Source organism: Leiobunum rupestre, chromosome 6 (genome assembly GCF_980474605.1).
Source record: "Leiobunum rupestre chromosome 6, qqLeiRupe1.1.hap1, whole genome shotgun sequence".
Classification (NCBI taxonomy): Eukaryota; Metazoa; Arthropoda; class Arachnida; order Opiliones; family Sclerosomatidae; genus Leiobunum; species Leiobunum rupestre.
Window position 1 is genome coordinate 5,689,600 of NC_143389.1, and position 13,919 is coordinate 5,703,518.

Genomic DNA, 13,919 nt, shown 5'->3' on the forward strand with positions numbered 1-13,919 from the left:
ACAAAAAAGAGAGATACGTGGTTTTAGAAATAAAAGCGTTTTAGAAAAAGTTTTACCAAATACCAAGAACTGCGAACGCTTTCGCAGCCCAGACAAACAGACACGGTGATTGTAATACCCCTCCGAGGTTATAGTCCCCTCGGAGAGGTAAAAACAACTCAATTGTTTGGGAAGACCAGGCTTAATAGTTAAATCTTGTGCCGCCAGAAAGTCGTATCTGGCCAGAGTTTTGCGATTGGCTATTATATTAAAAGTAGGTCTTTCAAAACATAATATTGTTCCTTTCGAGATAATTGGCCTCCATTTTTTAAAAGCTTGTTACTCCATAGATAAAATACATTTTCACCACTTAAATAGAACTTCTACTCACTTGGTAGAACCAATTTCAGTTCTAAAGAATACCATGTTAACCGCCTATAGTTTTAGAGATTTACTAAACGAAAAAAAGAGACTTGAATTTCTCCTGAGATAAAGAAACATGAATATGCGTTTAGAAATTTAAATAAACGGTAATATGTTTATAAAATTCAGGTATTTTAAGTAATTTTCGATCGATCGTTTTTCAATATGGCGTTGAAATCTACGCGAATAAAAAAAAATTAAATATTTTTTTTTATATTTCCTTATCAAACTTTACTTGGGAAAAATCATTTGAAGTAAGTAACACAATAAGGAGGTTTCACCACTCTATTAGTTGGCCTCTACTCGTCCGAATTGCTGCGTGCTATGTTATCCGTAACTTAAAAGACACAGCACTCCTATAAAAACATTAACATAAAATTGTTTAATTAAAAATATCGAACTGAAAGTCATTACTAAAACTGGTACTAATAATGATACAAGTAAGCTTAAATTAAATAATTAAATTAAAGAAATACCATTATATCATTTATTCCTAAGTTGGGCCAGTATCTAAATGTAAATTCTTGGAAAGATAAATGAATGCACCTTTAACCTGGCACATAAATTATTTTAAATAGCGGTTATGCTTAATAATATTCAGTTACCATACATATTTTTGCACAGGAAACAAAACCCTCGAAACGATGAATTGAAAGCCTTGTTAAAACCACCAACAGTAAGAGATCTCAAAACAATAAATGGAAAAAAAATTATTGTGAAAGAGAAGAACATCTTCAAATCTGTAAGCCAGTTTCAGATTAATAATTGTGCATTTAAGATTTATAAAGTTTTTTTCATAAAAATTGAAACATGTCTTCTTAATAAAAATGTTTCTCGTTGAGGAATTTCCACGTTATACTTGAAATAAACCATGACCTAAAATACAGCTAATACCCAAGGCACCACCTTCGACCACATAAGCAATGTTCCTTGTGCGTGATCAAGTAACAGGTGGCCGGGTTACAATGCGTAGGAGGGTGGTGGAAAGCCCTGCATGCCACGAGATCGAGCCAACAGCTCCCTACACTAACTATTACCGTTAACCTCAGCAAGTTTTTATGGGAAGGGGAAACCGAAGATCTCGGTGGAAAACCCCTTAAACCAGTGGGGAGAGAACTTACAAACTCTAAGCAGAAGGAGTGGGTCCGGATTTTCACCCAGTGCCACTAGCTGGGATCGAACCCTGCTCCTCTTGCTGCGAGGCTAAAGTGCTAACCACTCCGCCACCCCACCGAAAATGATCTCTTGTTTTATTGTGAAATTGATTATTAGCTACATATCACATTTATGAAAATAATATTTTAATATAATGGTCAGTCCGTTAAGTTTCTAAGATTTTGCAGTTCTTCTGGAAGATTTAAATTTGTGACTTATATCAGTGGCCCTAAAAGTGTATCACTTTGTAAATTAAAATGCCAAATATTAGATAGTGGCCTTATTTTTGTGCTTCTAAATTAAAAAAAATATATATATTATATTGCAGAGGTCTCAAACTATATATTTTTTTGAAATTGCGCAATTTACAGTTATTGATTAATAGTTCAAAGTGCGAACCCCGCCAAATATCTTATACTTAATTAAATTGAAATATTCAAAAATACCCTAATTTTAATAACTCCCACTATTCTTTTTCCTTTTTTTTTCAAAGTGTGAGATTGTTATCAGAATCACTCAAAAAGAAGTAAAGTTTGTTTCATTGTCGCCCTAGTCTTTTCAAAATCCCCGGGGTTAGCTACAAAATCTTAACGAACCCTTATTTATTAATATTTTAACCTACACATTTGTTAATCGTAGTTTTATTAGCAAATAAACAAGAACAAAATTCAAATTGAATCCTCTGACCCACGGTGGCATGATAGGTTTAATACCATTTAGAATGACCCAATGTTTTTATATTACCCAATTTAATTTTAAGTGGTTTTCTCAGGTTTTTCTTTCAGTTTTTCTGATGTGTGCTAAATTACTTGGATTCAGTTGGTGTTTAACAATTGTAACCAGTTTCGTTCTCTGTCAAGCAGTTTTTGTTCTTACAAATTATTGGTTGTTACTTTGGAGTGATGAGTCAGTTAACCCTTACAGTAATGCAACCAACGTCCAATCGCAGTCCGAAACGAATAGCAGAGTAATTTGGTTCGCCAGCTTCACCGTTCTGCATATAGTGCTGATGTTACTCGCGTTTGGACTTTTAGTTGTAGGAATGTTGAAGGCTTCTATCAAAACTCATTCCAAGATGTTAGTGAATGTGCTGCGATCTCCTTTGTTATTTTTTGACACGACACCCGTTGGACGGATTATAAATCGATTCTCAAAAGACACTCAAGAAGCGGATCAAATTGTGGTTTATAACCTTGTTTTCTCCCTGTTCGCCACAACGAAATTGCTTACTTTATTAATTGCGATAGTTTTTGAAGTACCGTTATTACTTTTGGCTATCACAGTTACATCGATTCCCTTTTTCATAATTTTGTGTTCGATTATTTTTAAATCAATTAAAATGTTTTGAATTTAAGAACACCTGTTCATTTATTTGAACTTTTTTTAACATGCATATTAATATAAATCTAAAGTCTTTTAAGGGGGACGTCAGCAATATAATTCTAGACACTCCCTAATTCTACAATAATTTAAATATTAAACCTCGTTTTTTGCAAAATTTTGTTAGAAACCTTAACTAGTCAATGATTCGAATTTGTTTTTAATATTTATTTTAAATATTTTACAAACTATAGTATTTGGAAACTGAATTCTTTGAACAAATCTTAAATAGAGGACCGATTTTTAAAATAAAAAGTGCTCTCCATAGGTTTGACATAAATCTTGTTTACGATTGAAAATTTCACCGCTAGCCCAAGGAAGTAATTTTATATTCAATTAAAACCAAATTTTTGTGCAGTTAGCGTAACTGACGCGAGAAGTCGCTACGTTCTTGGTGAGCGACCTCTTTAAAAAATAGCAAAATTCAAATCTAACGCGCTAAAGTATCGTTTTATTCCGCGAGCCAATATTTCAGCGCGAATACGTTTAACTTAATCACGTGAAACTGATAAAAAATATTTGTCTTGACAACACCAGAAAGAGACGTGTTTCAGCGCCATCTGTTATATTTCCCCAGAAACACAAAACCATTTACTTCCATCTTAATTTGAAAGAATGGTATTGTAATTTCATTTGCTTTTTCAATTTGTACCAAGCTTGAAAAAGGATATGGTAAATCGATATTGCATGTAATGAATTTTTGGGAAGCTTATAATTTCATTTAAAAAATTTAATTTAAAAAACATTTACTTTGAGTTCGTTACTGTTACAGACATAAAAATTAACAAAGAATTATATGGAACTAAATACTAATATTCCGATATTTAAAAGCTGTCCTATTATTGGACAACTAAAAAAAATATATATATATATAAGGCAGACCAAGATGTATTATTCGAGAAAGGACTGTTTTTAAAAGTATACTTAAACCCTTTTTCAAGAAAATATACTTTTGAATTTGTTTCAGTTGATGTTAACGTCACTATATTTTGAAGGAATAAAAGAAATGCAATCAAGTTAACAACAACAATAACTAATCCTTGGAGTTCTTCGATTTAGATTCGGCCTTGCAGGTCATAATTGTATCTGTTTTGTTTTTGAATTTTGCAAAAAAGGTAGAAAAGGTTAATTAGTCTTGTTTATTCCATTCGAAACCTTTAGAATTGGCTATTGCAAAACTATCACCTATGAGAGATATTTTTTCTAGTTCATTAAAACTTTTATTGCAAATTTAAATATTCGATAAATTTCATCTTAATTCGCTTAAAGAGTGCGTTCCTCCAGTTAAATTTAAGAAATGGATTACCCAGAAAATAAGCGCTTTCTTAACCTTTTTATTTTTTTATTTTTATTTATAAATGCAAGGCCGTAAATAAATATTGGTTTTTTAACAAATTTTTTTAAAAGTATCAAACATCTACCTAATTTTCTGGGCCAATATTACACCAAATGAATCATTTAGGTCATTTCCCAAACATCAATGAAACAGTTTGAAATTTACCTCATAGCATTAAGATTTCGCTCTAAAGTCAGAAATATTTTCTGGGCTATATGGTATCGTTGAGTATAATATTTATACTTCGTTACAGAGATTTTATTTGAGATCTAATCGTCAACTGAAAAGTCTGGCTGCGACTTCAATTTCTCCTTTGTTCACGCATTTCTCGGACTCTCTGAGTGGATCAGCCCTCATTCGGTCCTTAGGAGTGACCGATATTTTTACGCAAACAGCGTTCGCACTTATTAACAAGAGTGAATCTGTTAACTACCATTTGCAACACGCGTCGCGGTAAGTTTTAAACGTAATAATGCACCAAATTAAACTGCTCTCTAGCTGAAATTGAAACGCGAATTACGTTAAAGCTAGATTTTAAGAAATCTTTAAAATAAGTAAAACTTTGATACGTCAACAGAAAAAAATTATTCCACAAAAACAGATTAAAAAAACTAAATTTCCCAGTTTTATGCTATTCATGATGTTCGAATTTTGCTTAAAGTGATATTTTACGTTAGAAAATTTGAAACGGAATTTAAAAAATTCCGGAATTATAAAAATTATATTTTTGTAAAAATTATATTTTTGTAAAAATTATATTTTTGTAAAAATTATATTTTTGTAAAAATTATATTTTTGTAAAAATTATATTTTTGCAAAAATTATATTTTGTAAAAATTATATTTTTGTAAAAATTATTATTTATTAATATACAAAATCTGTTACCCGTTGGCCATTGTAATCTCGAACGAAAAAAAGGAGAAATAAATTTTTATATGAATGCATTTCTTTTAAACAGGTGGCTGTCGGTGAGAATGCTTCTACTCGGAAGTGTAATTCAATTCGTCGCTGCACTCTGCGCAGTGTTTTCCAAAGATTCACTTTCTCCGGGAACCTTTGGATATATTCTGTACACTACTACTGTGGTAAGAAACTGAACTATTAAACATTTACACGGTATCCATTGGCCAATTTGAACCATTTAATTAAACCTAAAAACAATTGCAAGCAAAAGTCCACCTAATTTAAGATTAAAGGTTCACTTCGTTATCTAGTATATCTTCTCAAAAATTACACTATATTGAGATTAGATACTTCTTCCACCGAAATATGATCAGTGAAAAGTTATAAAAAAAAAGTGTTTCACTCTTGTCTTACGTGTTCGCAAAAATAGCGTCCCCTTTTGCGGATAAATTCAACTTTGAAATTCGGGTAATCTCTGTTTGGACAAATTCAATATTAATGAGACCTATTTTGATGTTGAACCTTAATTTCAACTTAAGAGCCACCTGAGAATTTGAAATTCAAGGTTTTATAGCTGTTTATTTAAAATCAAATTAAAATTCACCGGCATATTGTAGAATTTAGAAGAAATCAATTATTTAATTTAATTCTCGTTTTTGGTAAGAATTACGTCAAATGCTTTAAATCATAAGAGTTATGACGTCATGGGGTCCTGTGGTTAGGACTAATTACCACAAAGCCTGAAGAAAGGCCTAATATTAATGAGAAGCGAAACCTAATAGATGATGAAACGCAAATTAGGATTTCTTAGCTATCACCACTATTAGCATATGTAACATAATGACTCATAAGTATGCCACTGTACCTTTATTCCATTCAAAAATCTTCACTAACGGTTTGTTTCACCACGAACCAGTAAAAAGGTGGACTACGTTAGATTTTATCCTTTTTATTCATCCTAGTAACTTTGGGAGTCACACTATTGGCCACTAACATATTTATTGAAGCCAATGGAAGACCTCTAAATTGAGATGGAATTTTTTGCGTCGAAATTTTAGTCAGCCCAATGTAGCTATATTGAAATTCATAAACTCGTTCGGTTTGTGCGGATGAAGTTAAATAATGAGTAGTTTAAAAAAGAAAAGGTTGGGGAAAATGACCCATACGGTTCGGGTCAGAGATCACTTTCCGAAAATGGAACAAGTCGTCGAAGTGGGATATGCCACCAGCATTTTTAAAACTTGTACCAAGCCAAGAAGAGTTAGTCCTAGGCTCAAAAGAATCTGCACAGACTCCAACCTTGTAGATTCAACCTGAATTTCAACTATTTATTCACTATACCTGCTTCTTTTATTTGACAATGCAATTTTTTTTAGAACCTGAAAACTTCATTAATTGCATTAACAGCACTTGACAGTATATTGTAGTTCATTTTAGCTCCTAAGCCTTGGTTTTTCAAATCGGTTTGTTTACTTAAATAATGGCCGTCGGTTGATCAGAAGTAGAGCTAAATGAGCGACGGCATAATCAGCATTTGATATTCGATAACGTCAAATATTACATCAAATATGACGTCAAATATTACATCAAATATGACGTCAAATATTACATCAAATATGACGTTAAATATTACGTAGGGTACGGATGACGCTATATCTGTGAAACAAACCGTTAGTGAAGAAATAGAGCTAGTGGCATACTTATGACTAATAATGTTACATATGCTATTAGGAATAGTGTATAGATTACCCCTTACGGGGTCCATTTTGTGGTCCATTTTTCATCAGTGAGCGATTTTCATCATGGATAATGAAACCTTAAAATTAATTATTGCATGGATGTAATTATTTCGTGATCAATTTTTAACGGTGCTTAAATTTGTAATGATCAACGACAAATTTTCTATTTAAGGACTGATGTCTAAATCTCAACAGGACAAAATAAAATGATAATTTGCAGAGAAAAATTAACATCCGTGTTGTCAGATTAATATTGTAGATAAGCTGATCTAAAAATATCACATTTAATAATAATTATTTTTAGTAACATTAAATTGTCCGGATAATAGAAATTGTGTTTTGTTGCTACTAAGTGCATATTGTTTTCTCTTAGATACTGTTTTCTATACCTAATGTGCTCAGTAGTGTGCCTGTATTGGATACTTCATTTGTTTCACTTGAAAGAATATTTGAATATTCACAATTAAAACCAGAAGTAAAGCCAAATTTCATCACTTTATTTATTATTTGGTGGAAAAGATCTAGGATAACCTGAGTTTGGTTGCCTTACACAATCCTATCATGAACAGACACTTTTGAACTAAAGCCATGAACAATGATAGTAAAGCGCCCTTTGATACACTGTTTAACCAGGTTCTGCTTGATCTTCCACATGTTTCTAGCGATTTGGGTCCTTATGTGCAGCTACCATTTGCGCGGTTTCCGTTTGCGCAAATTCTCATGGGCGCTTTTCCTATTTGCGCAGTGGCCATTTGCGCGGCAGTGCATTTGCGCAGTTTCTCAATATCGCAGTTTATCATTTGCGCAGCTCACCGTTTGCGCAGATTAATATTAACGCGGGTTTCCATTTGCGCGGCTTCTCATGACGTGTATATTGTATATTAAGCCATGACGTAAATATTGCATATAAAAGGATTGTTGTCGGTTTTTTTAACAACCTTATTTAGCATCCACCTGAACTGATAGCGTAAGATTAAGGTCCTGTCGCGCTGTAAGTACCAATGATTTTCATGTTTTCCTCAGGTGAAATATCGTTCGTCGAATTACTATATTGGGAATATATTTCCAGTCGAACATCGAATCGTATCACCTCGGCCGTTCCACTAAGAGTAAAAAATGGTATCTGCCTAGCTAAGGCCTGCGGCATCCATCTTACCTTACCTAACCTAAACTCAACAGGAACTATACCCTGTACTACGCTTGAAATGTGAGATAATCTTAAGTATGACGGTGCCGGGCACTCGCTTCGTTAGAGTGCTGGGGGCGCACGGTGCCACCCTAACTTAATACTTAATATCACAATGGGCCGTATATAACACAACCTAGAGGATAGAACCTAGCCAAAACGAACCAAGTATTGTCCACCTTTATATTAACCTAATTTAACGTATCGTAGCCAAGTGAAAAGTCTGAATCTTTAAAGGGAGTATATAATGAATCGAAAAATCATCTGCTTTCTAACGCCACTACCGCCAATTATTTCTAGTTTTATGTTAAACCTGGTGGCAGAAATGAGAAATTCGTTGGTCCCCATAAAGATTGATTAAAGCTAATGGGAACTGCGCAATTGGACCAAGCCGCGCAAACGGAAAACCGTGCAATTGGAAAATATCTACGCAAGTGGAAAACTGCAAAAATGGAAAACGCGCAAATGGAAAACCGCATCTGCATATGTGCTAATGGGAACTGCGCAATCAGACCATTACATTTGTAGCTATGACAAAATCAAAAATTATATTAAATAGAAATTGATATAGTTTCTCGTGTGCAGGCAGAGTGGGATAGGCCGGAATCTCTCCTTGATGAATCTTGGCCGCAAAACGGGAAAATCGTTTTTTGGAACTACTCTACTCGCTATAGAAAGGAATTGGATTTGGTTTTAAAGAATGTATCGTTCGTTATCAATTCTAGGGAAAAGGTAATTAGATATTTATTATTTTGTTGATATTACGTTTATTGTTTACCATCGTTCTTTTACTTGGGTGAAAACCTTTTACTTCGAGACTGTCTTAAACTTGGCAAAATAATATTTCCAAGTTGAAATGTTTTTTTTCGGAAAGGTTTAACGTGAATCATAAACGGAATAATTCAAATACCATTGGTTTAAGAATTTATTCCCTAAATACTTTTCAGTGCACTAGATAAAGTTAGGAAATAAAAATATTTCGTACGATATTTTATATCGCATTAATATTTTTTCTCGGCTTGATTAGATAAGCTCTTTTAAAAAAAAAAGGCTTGTGGATTAATTTTGAAAGAAAAACTAAAAAAGGAATATTTAAACACATTTTCCTCCTTAAGTATCATTAGTTGATAAAGTCATATATTAAATAAGTTGATAATTTTAATTACGTAACACACATTGTTACGTGTTAGGTTGGAGTAGTTGGAAGAACTGGCGCTGGAAAATCTACCCTGGCTTTGGCCTTGTTCCGCATGATTGAACCCGTGAGTGGAGAGATTCTCATCGACGGCAGGAACGTCCTGGAGCTGGGCCTTCACGACCTTCGCTCCCGGATCGGCATCATCCCTCAGGACCCGGTTCTCTTCTGCGGCACTCTACGTTTGAACTTGGACCCCTTCGAGAAACACAGTGACGAAGAAGTTTGGAGAGCCCTGGAACAATCCCACTTGAAACTCTTCGTCAAGGCTTTCGACAAAGGATTGCTCCACGATATCGAGGAAGGCGGAACAAATTTGAGGTTTGTGTAGAGATGAAAATGCATATCAGATTCCGACCTTATTACCTTAGAATTTGGTTTTTATGACTTCTTACTTAAATTAACTTTAATATAAGCTATTTATTTTCGATACAATTGACGGCGAAAATTTTCAGAACTTAATAGAACTCACCTTTATTTCTAAATCACCGAAGATTATATAAGTATTTAATTTTATGGAATATAAATAATTTTGAAAATTAGACTCTGTGAGCCATCACCTCAAGTAAAGGATATGACACTGTAAAGGGTTTTGTTTTTACTGCATGGAATTTATTTTAAAAGGTTTTGTTTCCAATATAATACAAATACTTTCTAAAAACACTTTCGAAACAAGATTGAATTTTAAAATGTTATAGAACTTTAACCTCTCTAACACTCGCCCTTGATGAAGATACCGTAGAATAGCTTTATTCAACATCGGGTTGTGGACGACTCGTAGACTTCTGTTTACGTTGTGACACAAACCGCATGAAAAAGACCAATACCGTCCAATTTCCAATATCATGAATCGCACACCCAGGAAATCAATGACTGCATTAGGAATCGTAGATATCCAAATATCCACACCAATAAAAAATGTATTAACAAGAAGCGAAAAACTTACCATTCACAAAGCACAGAAAGCCACTTGACTAGACGACAGCTCGTATATCAATAAATGACCGTAGTTAGGGCTCTTTATAAATAAAACAAATGAACCCAATTGATGAACTGCATTAAACATCTTAATCAGTCGAGAAAACGTTTAAAATAAATTACGAAGTAATGATGATCCATTTTAAAACCGAGACCAACATAAGTGTAAGAGCTCGATGTAAACAACTCGATATTTTCTTCATAAATGAACTATTACCCTCGACAACTAATACGATAAACACAGGATGACTTAGGCCTAAGGTGGTGCCTTGGGTATTAGCCTAGCTGCCTTATCATAATGGTTCCTTTACTATAATATTTTCCCTAAGGAAGTCAATGGATCGGCGGTGAACTATCCGCATGTTAACAATGCGACCCGAGTTCAATTTTTAATCACGATCAAATTTTACATTAATTGAATATAATATTAATATAATTTATAAATATTTAATTAAATATAATATTAATATAATTTATAAATATTTAATTAAATATAAGACTAATATAGTTTATAAATATTTAATTAAATATAAGATTAATATAATTTAAAATATTTAAAATGATGTAGAATAAATTATAGTACCTAACGTTATAACTTCGTAAAGGACATTCGCCAAATTGATACTAAGACGAATACCGTGTACAATTGGTGGATACCCTGCCATTGAACGTTGAGAGGTTGCCATAACACTATGCACTCAGTCATTCCTAAAAGTTTTGCCAACCCTTCGACAGTCCTAGCAACTGCGAAAGCAGAGATTTCGATTAACACGGTGATTGTATAACCCCTCCTAGGGGACTTTGAATATTTTTATTTATTTAAAGTCCATTGTATTTTATAGGACGAATTTAATTGGGGAAGCATTATTGTGGGTTACGCAAATAATTTCGATTGGTTCAAACTTAAAATTGACTTAAATATATTAAATAGTGAATGAACTACATAGAAGAAAGGTTTATCACGTTTATGTAAGAAATATTCCAAACGCTTATTTTCAAACACGCTGAAGGCTGGACAGAATAATTTGTATTGTATTTCATATTTATAGAACATTATTTTCTTTATCCACGATTTCATGTCAGCTTGCTTTTTAGCTGTTGTTTTCACAACGCCATCTTGGGTCGTTTAACAATTGAACCTTTTGGATGATTGTTTATATTGTATTTAGTGTCGGTCAGCGTCAATTGGTTTGCTTGGCCAGGGCTCTGCTGAGGAAAGCGAAAATCTTAGTTCTGGACGAAGCTACAGCTTCTGTGGATTTGGAAACTGACGAACTTATTCAGACTACCATCAGGAAAGAATTCGCTTCTTGTACCATCTTGACAATTGCTCATCGCATTAACACCATTATGGATTACGACAGGTAAAATGGTTCATCGCCCAAGGGTTGAAATTTCGGGCAAGGCTATATTAGTATATCCAAGTTTTTTCAACCAGATGAAGTCTTAGGTAAGAAGCGTTAAGGCCAATATAAGTTTTCCGACAATGAAACCATAAAGCTGCTCGTGGTTTTGACAATGACTTGCACTTCCACTTGTGTCTAGGTTTCCAATGACCATAAATGAAATAACTAATTTACAATTTACACACGGATTTAAAACCTTAAACCGTTAATTAAAACGCTAAACGGATATTTTTACTTTAAAAGTTTAAGATTTTAGAATAAGGTTCAGAGTAGGGTGTTTTACAAATATTTTGCTAAACGTTATTACAAAGCTCGAAGACTTAAAAAGGTTTTAATTCAATTCTATTTAAATCTTTCTTGATTATAAAATAAAAGTTGTTGATATAAAGTACAAACCGAAAACTTTTAACAGAATAAATACATTTTTAAATAAAATCTTAAAAAGGAAGAGCTTATAAAATTTTATCTTTGTTTATCTGGAAATGTCAAAACCACAATTAAATATTGTCGATTGTTTTTGTTCTTTTCGTTTAGAGTTCTCGTGTTCGATCAAGGGTCTGTTGCTGAATTTGACAAACCGGAAATTCTCATTCAAGATTCGTCTTCGCTTTTTCACGAACTAGCCAGAGAAGCTGGACTCATTAGCCATCAGATTGCCGAAGAGAAATAATTGAAGAACGTGTAGTTAAATTTTAAATAAAATTAATTTATATAATTGTAGAGCTTAAATATGAGACTCCATTTTATTTTAACGAATAGGTGAGGTAAACCCAAATAAATTTAAACTTCGAAACGGTAACTCGATGTTAGGGATATCTGAAACCAGCGGGTAAATTTCTGTACACCTATTTCAGTGGGTACAGCGTTTGGTAGTGCTAAATCGGTATATGTTATAACTTTACTACAGTCAAAGCTACGGATAGTGGTCAGCATTTCGCTTAAAACGCTGAAGGTTTTCGAAAATAGCAGACCAATAATTTTTTCATTTTATATGGCGGAGACTAAAAAATTTCATTATTTAAGGGACTTGATAATTTTCTATAAAAATAACAATTTTTAATATGTGTCCCAGTTAACATCACATTTTTAATTATTTAGAGAAAATTAAGAAAAAAAAACAATTTTTAAAAGTTCATATCAAACTTGTATTATTAATAAGTAAATTTAAGTGGTCACTCTGAAACAGTTTTTGAGGCTAAAACGGATTCAAACATTTTTCCCTTAAAAATTTACTAAAAATAGCGAAACTCATTTGAGGTACAGTGATAATGATAAATATTTTTATTATATTATATTATTATAATTTTGTTATAAAAAAATCTACATAACTAAATAATATTTTTTTCTTAAACGACAATAATTAATATTCTAATTACAAATGTATATTTGTTAGAAAAGTTTTTAATTACTAATTTTAATGATAACTAAAAACTACTGTCAAAGATGGATTCATGATTATTTTCCATGCGTTGAGTTTGTAAGATATCATTATGCTGGCTTGAGGGATTTTTTCCCGCGCTCTTCGGTTTGTCCTTTCTATAAAAACTTGTTGTGGTAAACGATTATAGTAACTTGGCTTGAAGGACTTTCCACCACCTTACTAAGCAATTAAACCCAGTCACAGGTAATTGGCTTCGCAAAAGACTAGTTCTCGAAGGCCTGTGTGGTTCCTTGGCTATTAGCTTAGCTGATTATTATTATTATTACAGTGTAGGGTTAAGAGTCAAATGTAGGAATTGCTCTTTTTATTTAAATCGCAATAGATGTTTGGCGGCAGTAAATGAAGGTTTATTTTTTCAATCTGTAATTATTTGAAATTCAATCAAAGACGTGCCCAAGTATAATATGTATCCAGTTGAAGACTTCTTTTGTTCGAAGAAGGAATCTGATATACATTTTGACAAAAAAAACCCAAATACTTGCATGGTTGAAGGCTTTGTAAATTCTGGAATGCAGCCCTAAAATTTTAGACTAGTGTGAGTGTGCCGCTCCAATTAGACTTTCAAAACTTCTTTTAATATTAATATCTTAAAACATTGAAACTCCTCTTGTTGAACTGGTTTGTACTGACCGTTATCAGTAATTGATGCGAATTCCGAAGCCAAAAGAAGGTTTCTCTACCAAACCAATATTTTGTCGTATTTGCGAAACAGCTAAGCATGTGAGATACCAAAATTATGTTTTGTCGGCAACTCCTGAGTTGGTGGATAACGAAAATAAGGGTTTATGTTGGAAATAT

The 13,919-nt window shown here is 32.9% G+C and overlaps 1 protein-coding gene across 2 annotated transcripts in view; it reads left to right on the plus strand.

Annotated features, from left to right (window-relative positions):
* LOC149939179 (ATP-binding cassette sub-family C member 1-like) overlaps positions 1–12,409 on the plus strand; it is a 93,039-nt gene extending 80,630 nt beyond the window's left edge. The window contains exons 18-25 of one of the 2 annotated variants that reach the window (XM_090179776.1): positions 1,027–1,144; positions 4,527–4,726; positions 5,232–5,358; positions 7,289–7,390; positions 8,687–8,833; positions 9,292–9,617; positions 11,444–11,638; positions 12,215–12,409. In XM_090179776.1, coding sequence (XP_090035902.1) covers positions 1,027–1,144; positions 4,527–4,726; positions 5,232–5,358; positions 7,289–7,390; positions 8,687–8,833; positions 9,292–9,617; positions 11,444–11,638; positions 12,215–12,350 — 1,351 coding nt within the window. In that variant the 3' untranslated portion in view covers positions 12,351–12,409. The remainder of the gene's footprint in view (positions 1–1,026; positions 1,145–4,526; positions 4,727–5,231; positions 5,359–7,288; positions 7,391–8,686; positions 8,834–9,291; positions 9,618–11,443; positions 11,639–12,214) is intronic. The other variant, XM_090179777.1, reaches the window with a different exon arrangement.
* The last annotated feature ends 1,510 nt before the right edge of the window (positions 12,410–13,919 follow it).